Here is a 12,812-nt window from a genome sequence, read left to right as displayed (position 1 = left end):
AGTGTATGGTCCATGTGATCATTTTCCTGCATTGTATGGTCCATGTGATCATTTCCCTGCAGTGTATGGTCCATGTGATCATTTTCCTGCAGTGCATGGTCCATGTGATCATTTCCCTGCAGTGCATAGTCCATGTGATCATTTCCCTGCAGTGTATGGTCCATGTGATCATTTCCCTGCAGTGTATGGTCCATGTGATCATTTTCCTGCAGTGCATGGTCCATGTGATCATTTTCCTGCAGTGTATGGTCCATGTGATCATTTTCCTGCAGTGTATGGTCCATGTGATCATTTTCCTGCAGTGTATGGTCCATGTGATCATTTTCCTGCATTGTATGGTCCATGTGATCATTTTCCTGCAGTGCATGGTCCATGTGATCATTTCCCTGCAGTGCATAGTCCATGTGATCATTTCCCTGCAGTGTATGGTCCATGTGATCATTTCCCTGCAGTGTATGGTCCATGTGATCATTTTCCTGCAGTGCATGGTCCATGTGATCATTTTCCTGCAGTGCATGGTCCATGTGATCATTTTCCTGCAGTGTATGGTCCATGTGATCATTTTCCTGCAGTGTATGGTCCATGTGATCATTTTCCTGCATTGTATGGTCCATGTGATCATTTTCCTGCATTGTATGGTCCATGTGATCATTTTCCTGCAGTGCATGGTCCATGTGATCATTTCCCTGCAGTGTATGGTCCATGTGATCATTTCCCTGCAGTGTATGGTCCATGTGATCATTTTCCTGCAGTGCATGGTCCATGTGATCATTTCCCTGCAGTGTATGGTCCATGTGATCATTTCCCTGCAGTGTATAGTCCATGTGATCATTTCCCTGCAGTGTATGGTCCATGTGATCATTTCCCTGCAGTGTATGGTCCATGTGATCATTTTCCTGCAGTGCATGGTCCATGTGATCATTTTCCTGCAGTGTATGGTCCATGTGATCATTTTCCTGCAGTGTATGGTCCATGTGATCATTTTCCTGCATTGTATGGTCCATGTGATCATTTTCCTGCAGTGCATGGTCCATGTGATCATTTTCCTGCAGTGTATGGTCCATGTGATCATTTTCCTGCAGTGTATGGTCCATGTGATCATTTTCCTGCATTGTATGGTCCATGTGATCATTTTCCTGCAGTGCATGGTCCATGTGATCATTTTCCTGCAGTGTATGGTCCATGTGATCATTTTCCTGCAGTGTATGGTCCATGTGATCATTTTCCTGCATTGTATGGTACATGTGATCATTTTCCTGCAGTGTATGGTACATGTGATCATTTTCCTGCAGTGCATGGTCCATGTGATCATTTCCCTGCAGTGTATAGTCCATGTGATCATTTCCCTGCAGTGTATGGTCCATGTGATCATTTCCCTGCAGTGCATGGTCCATGTGATCATTTTCCTGCAGTGTATGGTCCATGTGATCATTTTCCTGCAGTGTATGGTCCATGTGATCATTTTCCTGCATTGTATGGTCCATGTGATCATTTCCCTGCAGTGTATGGTCCATGTGATCACTTTCCTGCAGTGTATGGTACATGTGATCATTTTCCTGCAGTGCATGGTCCATGTGATCATTTCCCTGCAGTGTATAGTCCATGTGATCATTTCCCTGCAGTGTATGGTACATGTGATCATTTTCCTGCAGTGTATGGTACATGTGATCATTTTCCTGCAGTGCATGGTCCATGTGATCATTTCCCTGCAGTGTATAGTCCATGTGATCATTTCCCTGCAGTGTATGGTCCATGTGATCATTTCCCTGCAGTGTATGGTCCATGTGATCATTTTCCTGCAGTGCATGGTCCATGTGATCATTTTCCTGCAGTGTATGGTCCATGTGATCATTTTCCTGCAGTGTATGGTCCATGTGATCATTTTCCTGCATTGTATGGTCCATGTGATCATTTTCCTGCAGTGCATGGTCCATGTGATCATTTCCCTGCAGTGTATGGTCCATGTGATCATTTCCCTGCAGTGTATGGTCCATGTGATCATTTCCCTGCAGTGTATGGTCCATGTGATCATTTTCCTGCAGTGCATGGTCCATGTGATCATTTTCCTGCAGTGTATGGTCCATGTGATCATTTTCCTGCAGTGTATGGTCCATGTGATCATTTTCCTGCAGTGTATGGTCCATGTGATCATTTTCCTGCAGTGTATGGTCCATGTGATCATTTTCCTGCAGTGCATGGTCCATGTGATCATTTTCCTGCATTGTATGGTCCATGTGATCATTTTCCTGCATTGTATGGTCCATGTGATCATTTTCCTGCAGTGCATGGTCCATGTGATCATTTCCCTGCAGTGTATGGTCCATGTGATCATTTCCCTGCAGTGTATGGTCCATGTGATCATTTTCCTGCAGTGCATGGTCCATGTGATCATTTCCCTGCAGTGTATGGTCCATGTGATCATTTCCCTGCAGTGTATAGTCCATGTGATCATTTCCCTGCAGTGTATGGTCCATGTGATCATTTCCCTGCAGTGTATGGTCCATGTGATCATTTTCCTGCAGTGCATGGTCCATGTGATCATTTTCCTGCAGTGTATGGTCCATGTGATCATTTTCCTGCATTGTATGGTCCATGTGATCATTTTCCTGCAGTGCATGGTCCATGTGATCATTTCCCTGCAGTGTATAGTCCATGTGATCATTTCCCTGCAGTGTATGGTCCATGTGATCATTTCCCTGCAGTGTATGGTCCATGTGATCATTTTCCTGCAGTGCATGGTCCATGTGATCATGCTTCTGCATTACATGATCCATGTGATCATTTTCCTGTGTTGTATGGTCCATGTGATCATGCTTCTGCATTACATGATCCATGTGATCATTTTCCTGTGTTGTATGGTCCATGTGATCATGCTTCTGCATTACATGATCCATGTGATCATTTTCCTGCGTTGTCTGGTCCATGTGATCATTTTCCTGCATTATATGGTCCATGTGATCATTTTCCTACTTTGTATGGTCCATGTGATCATTTTCCTACTTTGTATGGTCCATGTGATCATTTTCCTGTGTTGTATGGTCCATGTGATCATGCTTCTGCATTACATGATCCATGTGATCATTTTCCTGCATTGTATGGTCCATGTGATCATTTTCCTGCCTTGTATCATTGATGTGATCATTTTCCTGCATTGTATGGTCCATGTGATCATTTTCCTACTTTGTATGGTCCATGTGATCATTTTCCTGCCTTGTATCGTTGATGTGATCATTTTCCTGCATTGTATGGTCCATGTGATCATTTTCCTGCCTTGTATGGTCCATGTGATCATTTTCTTGCGTTGTTTGGTCCATGTGATCATTTTCCTGCATTGTATCGTTGATATGATCATTTTGCTGCATTGTATGGTCCATGTGATCATTTTCCTGCATTGTATGGTCCATGTGATCATTTTCCTGCAGTGCATGATCCATGTGATCATTTTCCTACATTGTATGGTCCATGTGATCATTTTCCTGCGTTTTGGTCCATGTGATCATTTTCCTGCGTTTTGGTCCATGTGATCATTTTCCTGCGTTTTGGTCCATGTGATCATTTTCCTGCATTGTATGGTCCATGTGATCATTTTCCTGCATTGTATCGTTGATGTGATAATTTTGCTGCATTGTATGGTCCATGTGATCATTTTCCTGCCTTGTATGGTCCATGTGATCATTTTCCTGCGTTGTTTGATGCATGTGATCATTTTCCTGCGTTTTGGTCCATGTGATCATTTTCCTGCGTTGTTTGGTCCATGTGATCATTTTCCTGCGTTTTGGTCCATGTGATCATTTTCCTGCGATGTTTGGTCCATGTGATCATTTTCCTGCATTGTATCGTTGATGTGATCATTTTCCTGCATTGTATGGTTCATGTGATCATTTTTCTGCGTTTTTGTCCATGTGATCATTTTCCTGCGTTGTTTGGTCCATGTGATCATTTTCCTGCGTTTTGGTCCATGTGATCATTTTCCTGCGTTGTTTGGTCCATGTGATCATTTTCCTACATTGTATGGTCCATGTGATCATTTTCCTGCCTTGTATGGTCCATGTGATCATTTTCCTGCATTGTATCGTTGATGTGATCATTTTCCTGCGTTGTATGGTCCATGTGATCATTTTCCTGCGTTGTTTGGTCCATGTGATCATTTTCCTGCATTGTATCGTTGATCTGATAATTCTCCTGCATTGTATGGTCCATGTGATCATTTTCCTGCATTGTATGGTCCATGTGATCATTTTCCTGCAGTGCATGATCCATGTGATCATTTTCCTACATTGTATGGTCCATGTGATCATTTTCCTGCGTTTTGGTCCATGTGATCATTTTCCTGCGTTTTGGTCCATGTGATCATTTTCCTGCCTTGTATGGTCCATGTGATCATTTTCCTGCATTGTATCGTTGATGTAATAATTTTCCTGCAGTGTATGGTCCATGTGATCATTTTCCTGCATTGTATGGTCCATGTGATCATTTTCCTGCGTTGTTTGGGCCATGTGATCATTTTCCTGCGTTTTGGTCCATGTGATCATTTTCCTGCCTTGTATGGTCCATGTGATCATTTTCCTGCATTGTATCGTTGATGTGATCATTTTCCTGCATTGTATGGTTCATGTGATCATTTTTCTGCGTTTTGGTCCATGTGATCATTTTCCTGCGTTGTTTGATCCATGTGACCATTTTCCTGCCTTGTATGGTCCATGTGATCATTTTCCTGCGTTGTTTGGTCCATGTGATCATTTTCCTACTTTGTATGGTCCATGTGATCATTTTCCTGCCTTGTATGGTCCATGTGATCATTTTCCTGCATTGTATCGTTGATGTGATCATTTTCCTGCGTTGTATGGTCCATGTGATCATTTTCCTGCGTTGTTTGGTCCATGTGATCATTTTCCTGCATTGTATCGTTGATGTGATCATTTTCCTGCATTGTATGGTTCATGTGATCATTTTTCTGCGTTTTGGTCCATGTGATCATTTTCCTGCGTTGTTTGATCCATGTGACCATTTTCCTGCCTTGTATGGTCCATGTGATCATTTTCCTGCGTTGTTTGGTCCATGTGATCATTTTCCTACTTTGTATGGTCCATGTGATCATTTTCCTGCCTTGTATGGTCCATGTGATCATTTTCCTGCATTGTATCGTTGATGTGATCATTTTCCTGCGTTGTATGGTCCATGTGATCATTTTCCTGCGTTGTTTGGTCCATGTGATCATTTTCCTGCCTTGTATGGTCCATGTGATCATTTTCCTGCATTGTATCGTTGATGTGATCATTTTCCTGCATTGTATGGTCCATGTGATCATTTTCCTACATTGTATGGTCCATGTGATCATTTTCCTGCGTTTTGGTCCATGTGATCATTTTCCTGCGTTTTGGTCCATGTGATCATTTTCCTGCGTTTTGGTCCATGTGATCATTTTCCTGCCTTGTATGGTCTATGTGATCATTTTCCTGCATTGTATCGTTGATGTGATCATTTTCTTGCATTGTATGGTCCATGTGATCATTTTCCTGCATTTTGGTCCATGTGATCATTTTCCTGCGTTTTGGTCCATGTGATCATTTTCCTGCATTGTATGGTCCATGTGATCATTTTCCTGCCTTGTATGGCCCATGTGATCATTTTCCTGCGTTGTATGGCCCATGTGATCATTTTCCTGCATTGCATCGTTGATGTGATCATTTTCCTGCATTGTATGGTCCATGTGATCATTTTTCTGCATTTTGGTCCATGTGATCATTTTCCTGCGTTTTGGTCCATGTGATCATTTTCCTGCATTGTATGGTCCATGTGATCATTTTCCTGCCTTGTATGGCCCATGTGATCATTTTCCTGCCTTGTATGGCCCATGTGATCATTTTCCTGCATTGTATCGTTGATGTGATCATTTTCCTGCATTGTATGGTCCATGTGATCATTTTCCTGCCTTGTATGGTCCATGTGATTATTTTCCTGCGTTGTTTGGTCCATGTGATCATTTTCCTGCCTTGTATGGTCCATGTGATCATTTTCCTGCAGTGCATGGTCCATGTGATCATTTTCCTGCAGTGCATGGTCCATGTGATCATTTTCCTGCATTATTTGGGCCATGTGATCATTTTCCTGCATTGTATCGTTGATGTGATCATTTTGCTGCATTGTATGGTCCATGTGATCATTTTCCTGCCTTGTATGGTCCATGTGATCATTTTCCTGCCTTGTATGGTCCGTGTGATCATTTTCCTGCGTTGTTTGGTCCATGTGATCATATTCCTGCCTTGTATCATTGATGTGATTATTTTCCTACATTGTATGGTCCATGTGATCATTTCCCTGCAGTGTATGGTCCATGTGATCATTTTCCTGCAGTGCATGGTCCATGTGATCATTTTTCTGCAGTGCATGGTCCATGTGATCATTTTCCTGCATTGTATGGTCCATGTGATCATTTTCCTGCAGTGCATGGTCCATGTGATCATTTTCCTGCAGTGTATGGTCCATGTGATCATTTTCCTGCATTGTATGGTCCATGTGATCATTTTCCTGCAGTGCATGGTCCATGTGATCATTTTCCTGCTGTGTATGGTCCATGTGATCATTTTCCTGCAGTGTATGGTCCATGTGATCATTTTCCTGCATTGTATGGTCCATGTGATCATTTTCCTGCAGTGCATGGTCCATGTGATCATTTTCCTGCATTGTATGGTCCATGTGATCATTTTCCTGCATTGTATGGTACATGTGATCATTTTCCTGCAGTGTATGGTACATGTGATCATTTTCCTGCAGTGCATGGTCCATGTGATCATTTCCCTGCAGTGTATAGTCCATGTGATCATTTCCCTGCAGTGTATGGTCCATGTGATCATTTCCCTGCAGTGCATGGTCCATGTGATCATTTTCCTGCAGTGTATGGTCCATGTGATCATTTTCCTGCAGTGTATGGTCCATGTGATCATTTTCCTGCATTGTATGGTCCATGTGATCATTTTCCTGCAGTGCATGGTCCATGTGATCATTTCCCTGCAGTGCATAGTCCATGTGATCATTTCCCTGCAGTGTATGGTCCATGTGATCATTTCCCTGCAGTGTATGGTCCATGTGATCATTTTCCTGCAGTGCATGGTCCATGTGATCATTTTCCTGCAGTGCATGGTCCATGTGATCATTTTCCTGCAGTGTATGGTCCATGTGATCATTTTCCTGCAGTGTATGGTCCATGTGATCATTTTCCTGCAGTGCATGGTCCATGTGATCATTTTCCTGCATTGTATGGTCCATGTGATCATTTTCCTGCATTGTATGGTCCATGTGATCATTTTCCTGCAGTGCATGGTCCATGTGATCATTTCCCTGCAGTGTATGGTCCATGTGATCATTTCCCTGCAGTGTATGGTCCATGTGATCATTTTCCTGCAGTGCATGGTCCATGTGATCATTTCCCTGCAGTGTATGGTCCATGTGATCATTTCCCTGCAGTGTATAGTCCATGTGATCATTTCCCTGCAGTGTATGGTCCATGTGATCATTTCCCTGCAGTGTATGGTCCATGTGATCATTTTCCTGCAGTGCATGGTCCATGTGATCATTTTCCTGCAGTGTATGGTCCATGTGATCATTTTCCTGCAGTGTATGGTCCATGTGATCATTTTCCTGCATTGTATGGTCCATGTGATCATTTTCCTGCAGTGCATGGTCCATGTGATCATTTTCCTGCAGTGTATGGTCCATGTGATCATTTTCCTGCAGTGTATGGTCCATGTGATCATTTTCCTGCATTGTATGGTCCATGTGATCATTTTCCTGCAGTGCATGGTCCATGTGATCATTTTCCTGCAGTGTATGGTCCATGTGATCATTTTCCTGCAGTGTATGGTCCATGTGATCATTTTCCTGCATTGTATGGTACATGTGATCATTTTCCTGCAGTGTATGGTACATGTGATCATTTTCCTGCAGTGCATGGTCCATGTGATCATTTCCCTGCAGTGTATAGTCCATGTGATCATTTCCCTGCAGTGTATGGTCCATGTGATCATTTCCCTGCAGTGTATGGTCCATGTGATCATTTTCCTGCAGTGTATGGTCCATGTGATCATTTTCCTGCAGTGTATGGTCCATGTGATCATTTTCCTGCATTGTATGGTCCATGTGATCATTTTCCTGCAGTGCATGGTCCATGTGATCATTTCCCTGCAGTGTATGGTCCATGTGATCATTTCCCTGCAGTGTATGGTCCATGTGATCATTTCCCTGCAGTGTATGGTCCATGTGATCATTTTCCTGCAGTGCATGGTCCATGTGATCATTTTCCTGCAGTGTATGGTCCATGTGATCATTTTCCTGCAGTGTATGGTCCATGTGATCATTTTCCTGCAGTGTATGGTCCATGTGATCATTTTCCTGCAGTGTATGGTCCATGTGATCATTTTCCTGCAGTGCATGGTCCATGTGATCATTTTCCTGCATTGTATGGTCCATGTGATCATTTTCCTGCATTGTATGGTCCATGTGATCATTTTCCTGCAGTGCATGGTCCATGTGATCATTTCCCTGCAGTGTATGGTCCATGTGATCATTTCCCTGCAGTGTATGGTCCATGTGATCATTTTCCTGCAGTGCATGGTCCATGTGATCATTTCCCTGCAGTGTATGGTCCATGTGATCATTTCCCTGCAGTGTATAGTCCATGTGATCATTTCCCTGCAGTGTATGGTCCATGTGATCATTTCCCTGCAGTGTATGGTCCATGTGATCATTTTCCTGCAGTGCATGGTCCATGTGATCATTTTCCTGCAGTGTATGGTCCATGTGATCATTTTCCTGCATTGTATGGTCCATGTGATCATTTTCCTGCAGTGCATGGTCCATGTGATCATTTCCCTGCAGTGTATAGTCCATGTGATCATTTCCCTGCAGTGTATGGTCCATGTGATCATTTCCCTGCAGTGTATGGTCCATGTGATCATTTTCCTGCAGTGCATGGTCCATGTGATCATTTCCCTGCAGTGTATGGTCCATGTGATCATTTCCCTGCAGTGTATAGTCCATGTGATCATTCCCCTGCAGTGTATGGTCCATGTGATCATTTCCCTGCAGTGTATGGTCCATGTGATCATTTTCCTGCAGTGCATGGTCCATGTGATCATTTTCCTGCAGTGTATAGTCCATGTGATCATTTCCCTGCAGTGTATGGTCCATGTGATCATTTTCCTGCAGTGCATGGTCCATGTGATCATTTTCCTGCAGTGCATGGTCCATGTGATCATTTTCCTGCAGTGTATGGTCCATGTGATCATTTTCCTGCATTGTATGGTCCATGTGATCATTTTCCTGCATTGTATGGTCCATGTGATCATTTTCCTGCAGTGCATGGTCCATGTGATCATTTTCCTGCAGTGTATGGTCCATGTGATCACTTTCCTGCCTTTCATGGTTTGTGGCAATGTATTTGTTCCTTTCAGGACGTTGGCCTGACTTCAGCAGATCCTATTTCTGTATATGAGCCTTTTATTTGCTCCATTCTTGGATTATATGTTATAGACCTTGGTTCTGTCTCGTCTGCCTCGCGTCACTACACACGTGTATTTGAGGGGATCACTTTTCACTTGCAGGGCTCGGTCATAATATACATTTCCTTGGGGGTATTTCCCCCCTGTGTTAACCCTTGCTTTACATGTAGGTTAAAGCAGTTGGATGCCTCTCAGACTCGCATGGGTAGAGCTCATGCAGGTGGTGAATACTACAGAATCCAGTTTCTGTAGACGTTCACAAGTCTGCAGGCTTTGGAGAATTTGGGACCTTCGCATTTCAGTTTTTCTATCTGTCACTATAACCCTTGCACAATAAATTGTGGATATTGAAAAGTCTGTAGAAGTAGTTTATTGCTGCCATCTTCTGGCTAGCAGAGAAGCGGCTGCCTGACAAGCGAGGATATTTCCATCCTACGCTCCATGCCAGCCAGGCATTGAGAAAAGTGTAGTAACCAGTGTGGGGATAACTGCGGGATCGAGATTTTGTCTCTGGTACAAAGGTTTAGTGTTATTGACACACTAAGGCACAAAGGTATCTGAGCCTGCTAGACCCTCGGGATCCACAAACAGCCACATGTGACTCCCGGGCCACTGGTTGGAAAATGCTGCTATTACTGTTTGATAAGTGAGAATCTGACCTGAGAATGAAGTAGCCACCGCACCGATCAAGCACTGCCGGCCCGGGCTTTTCACTGCGCAGTGGTGCCCGCGGTCTCATTCCCTAGAATGGCGCTGTGGCCAGGACATCACTGAAAAGAGACCGAAGGGGCTGCAAAGCTGATTCAGGGCTGGGTCACCGTTATTCTCAGGATTGGTGGTGGTCCCTAAGGTCACACCCATGCACCTCATGGTATTCATTCACATGACTTGGCTCTGCCTATGTCTGTAAAGAAAAGGATCAATCATGTTGAATCTTAACACCTCCCATTCTTTTTCTCAATGGGGTCTGGTGTCCTCCGCTCAGGAGGTCTGGAGGAATAGCCGTTAGCCAAACACGAGTATTCAGTGCACACCTCTTGTATGTGATGTACCTATTCTAGATGTAAATGTCCTCTTTAATGAGCGTTTGTTCCCTTTTTATTCTGCCTTTTGATTGGGAAGGATAAACATTGGTGACAAAGACCCTGATTCCAGCTCTGGGTCCCTTGCTGGACTTCTTGCTTTAGTTTTGACTATATCTCTGTTTGGCAGAGTTGCAGCAGAAACGTCTCCTGAAAGCTGAGCTCTGTGTAACCCTGGCATTGAGTGACAGCTTGGTACCTACGCTGTGCTTATACAGCTGTCAATTGGTGTTGGTGGGAGGGTGCTGGGATACCCAGAGCTCATGAATATCCAGAAATATATAGCAAGACTTCATCAATGAGAAGACTAGCAGATCTGCAGCAGATACCAGATTTATCAAAACCCACAGCAAGACGCCCAGTAAGTGATACATTGTTGGAATTGGGGTCTCTTGCCCTCATGTGGCATCTTAATATTAAGGTTTACATGGTTGCCAGTACTTGCCTTGTGCTGCAATGAAACAATGTAATAATTGTGCCATTTCCTTTCTTCCCTAATAGCAACAGATTACACGCCCTTCCCAAGAAGAAAAGGAAATTGATAAAATAGAAGAGGAGAAATCTGAAAAAAGTGAGAAAAAAGAAGAGGAGCGACGAGATGAAGAGGAGAAGGAAGAAAAGGAGGAGTTTAAGTGAGTAGTTCCATTTTTCTGCCATGTTCCTCAGCGATCAGGTCACAATCTGCTCGCTGGTGGCTGCATACTATGTTCGGTCTGACATTACAGTCTCCATTTTCCATCCTGCATCACATACAGATGTTCTTCCTTTAATTTTTGCACTTGCTGTTCGTTGCTGTACATTTGCCTATTGGGATTTTTGGGGTTTGTCGAGTTTTCTGTTCTCACTGCAAGAATAGTGGTTGCACGCCTCACATCCTGTGTCACCAAAGGGGGCAGGAAACCTCTAACCCCTGCTGTAATGTAAAAGAGGGTGTCGAAAATATAGCGAAGCATTGAATCAATAATGTACAGTCTGTGTGGTGAAAGAAATATAGCCGCGTCACTTACAGAAAGTAAATGGCGACTGTGCGTGTAGGCTTTATAAGGCGTTTCTCCAAGACAAAGGCCATAACTTAGGTTATTGGATAAAGCTCACGCAAGTCACTTTATGCACACACTGGACATATGGACGATGCAGCATGTACTGGAGAAGGTGACACTAACACATTGATGTAACTCAGGTCTTAGGAGTCCACTAGGCGGTCCTTTGATTAAATGATTGACAGATAGATCTGTATGCATGTTTATACATCGCAAGACACTAAATGGGACCCTCATTTTTAAAGGGGCTGTCCACTACATTTCACCATTGCTTTCCCACCCCAAATGACACATAAAAACCCCTCTAGATACAGATATCTGCTCATCCAGCTCGGTTCCGCTGTGCAGGGAGCAGAGACTTCATCTTGCTTGTCAGCTTTCTGTGTCATTCTGTAGGTTCTGTCTGACGATGTCTACTCCCAGCTTCAGAATTTGGTCTCCATCGGACATGCATGTGTGGACTTTCAGACCCCCATGTAGACCTCCTCTGATATGACAGCACTGTGCTGCTCTATAACATGCTGCCTGTGGATTGGATTGCGTTTTTAATGTGACAAAAAGATTTGCAGGACCCTGATCCAGTTACCATGTCGGCAGTCCACGGCCACCAGACCACAGCCTCCTACTTGTCGGCATGAGCCATCCCTTTTCTGACTAGTTGGGGACTCCGCACTGATTACTTTGTGCTGGGCTGTGGTCTATTAGCCACAGACTAGTTGCTGACGTAGCCACTAGACCAGGGTCCTTCAAATCTTTTTGTTTAACTCTTGTTTTCACTTTGTGAAATGAGCTGTGAGTTTGTGAGATGACCAGAAAGAATTCCGTGTGTCATTCACGTCTGCTCCAACCTTCCTAAGTCTAAGTTCACATTAGCGTTGCGCCGCTGTTGCGTCGGCGACGCAGCGGCGACGCGCCCCTATGTTTAACATAGGGGACGCGTGCGTCTTTTTGGTTGCGTTTTTCGCCACGTGCGTCGTTTCCGACGCTGGCGTCGGACGCACGAAAACGCTACAAGTTGCATTTTCTGTGCGTCCGATTTTGGTCAAAAACGACGCACGCGTCGCAAAACGCGCGCGTTTTTGCGCGCGTTTGCGCGCGTTTTTCGATGCGTCGCGCGTTGCGTCGCCGACGCAGGGCGGCGCAACGCTAGTGTGAACGTACCCTAAGCTGTCTATATTAGCATGCGGGTCATA

The 12,812-nt window shown here is 44.0% G+C and overlaps 1 protein-coding gene across 1 annotated transcript in view; it reads left to right on the top strand.

Annotated features, from left to right (window-relative positions):
* The window catches only part of LOC138671649 (nuclear receptor corepressor 1-like), a 141,694-nt gene that overhangs the window by 61,344 nt on the left and 67,538 nt on the right, over positions 1 to 12,812 (top strand). Inside the window, exon 10 of the mRNA XM_069759819.1 lies at positions 11,081 to 11,211. Coding sequence (XP_069615920.1) covers positions 11,081 to 11,211 — 131 coding nt within the window. The remainder of the gene's footprint in view (positions 1 to 11,080; positions 11,212 to 12,812) is intronic.

The sequence above is a fragment of the Ranitomeya imitator genome, chromosome 3, assembly GCF_032444005.1.
Source record: "Ranitomeya imitator isolate aRanImi1 chromosome 3, aRanImi1.pri, whole genome shotgun sequence".
Lineage (NCBI taxonomy): Eukaryota > Metazoa > Chordata > Amphibia > Anura > Dendrobatidae > Ranitomeya > Ranitomeya imitator.
The sequence above is the reverse complement of the archived record's forward strand: the minus strand, read 5'-3'. Positions and strand labels throughout refer to the sequence as shown.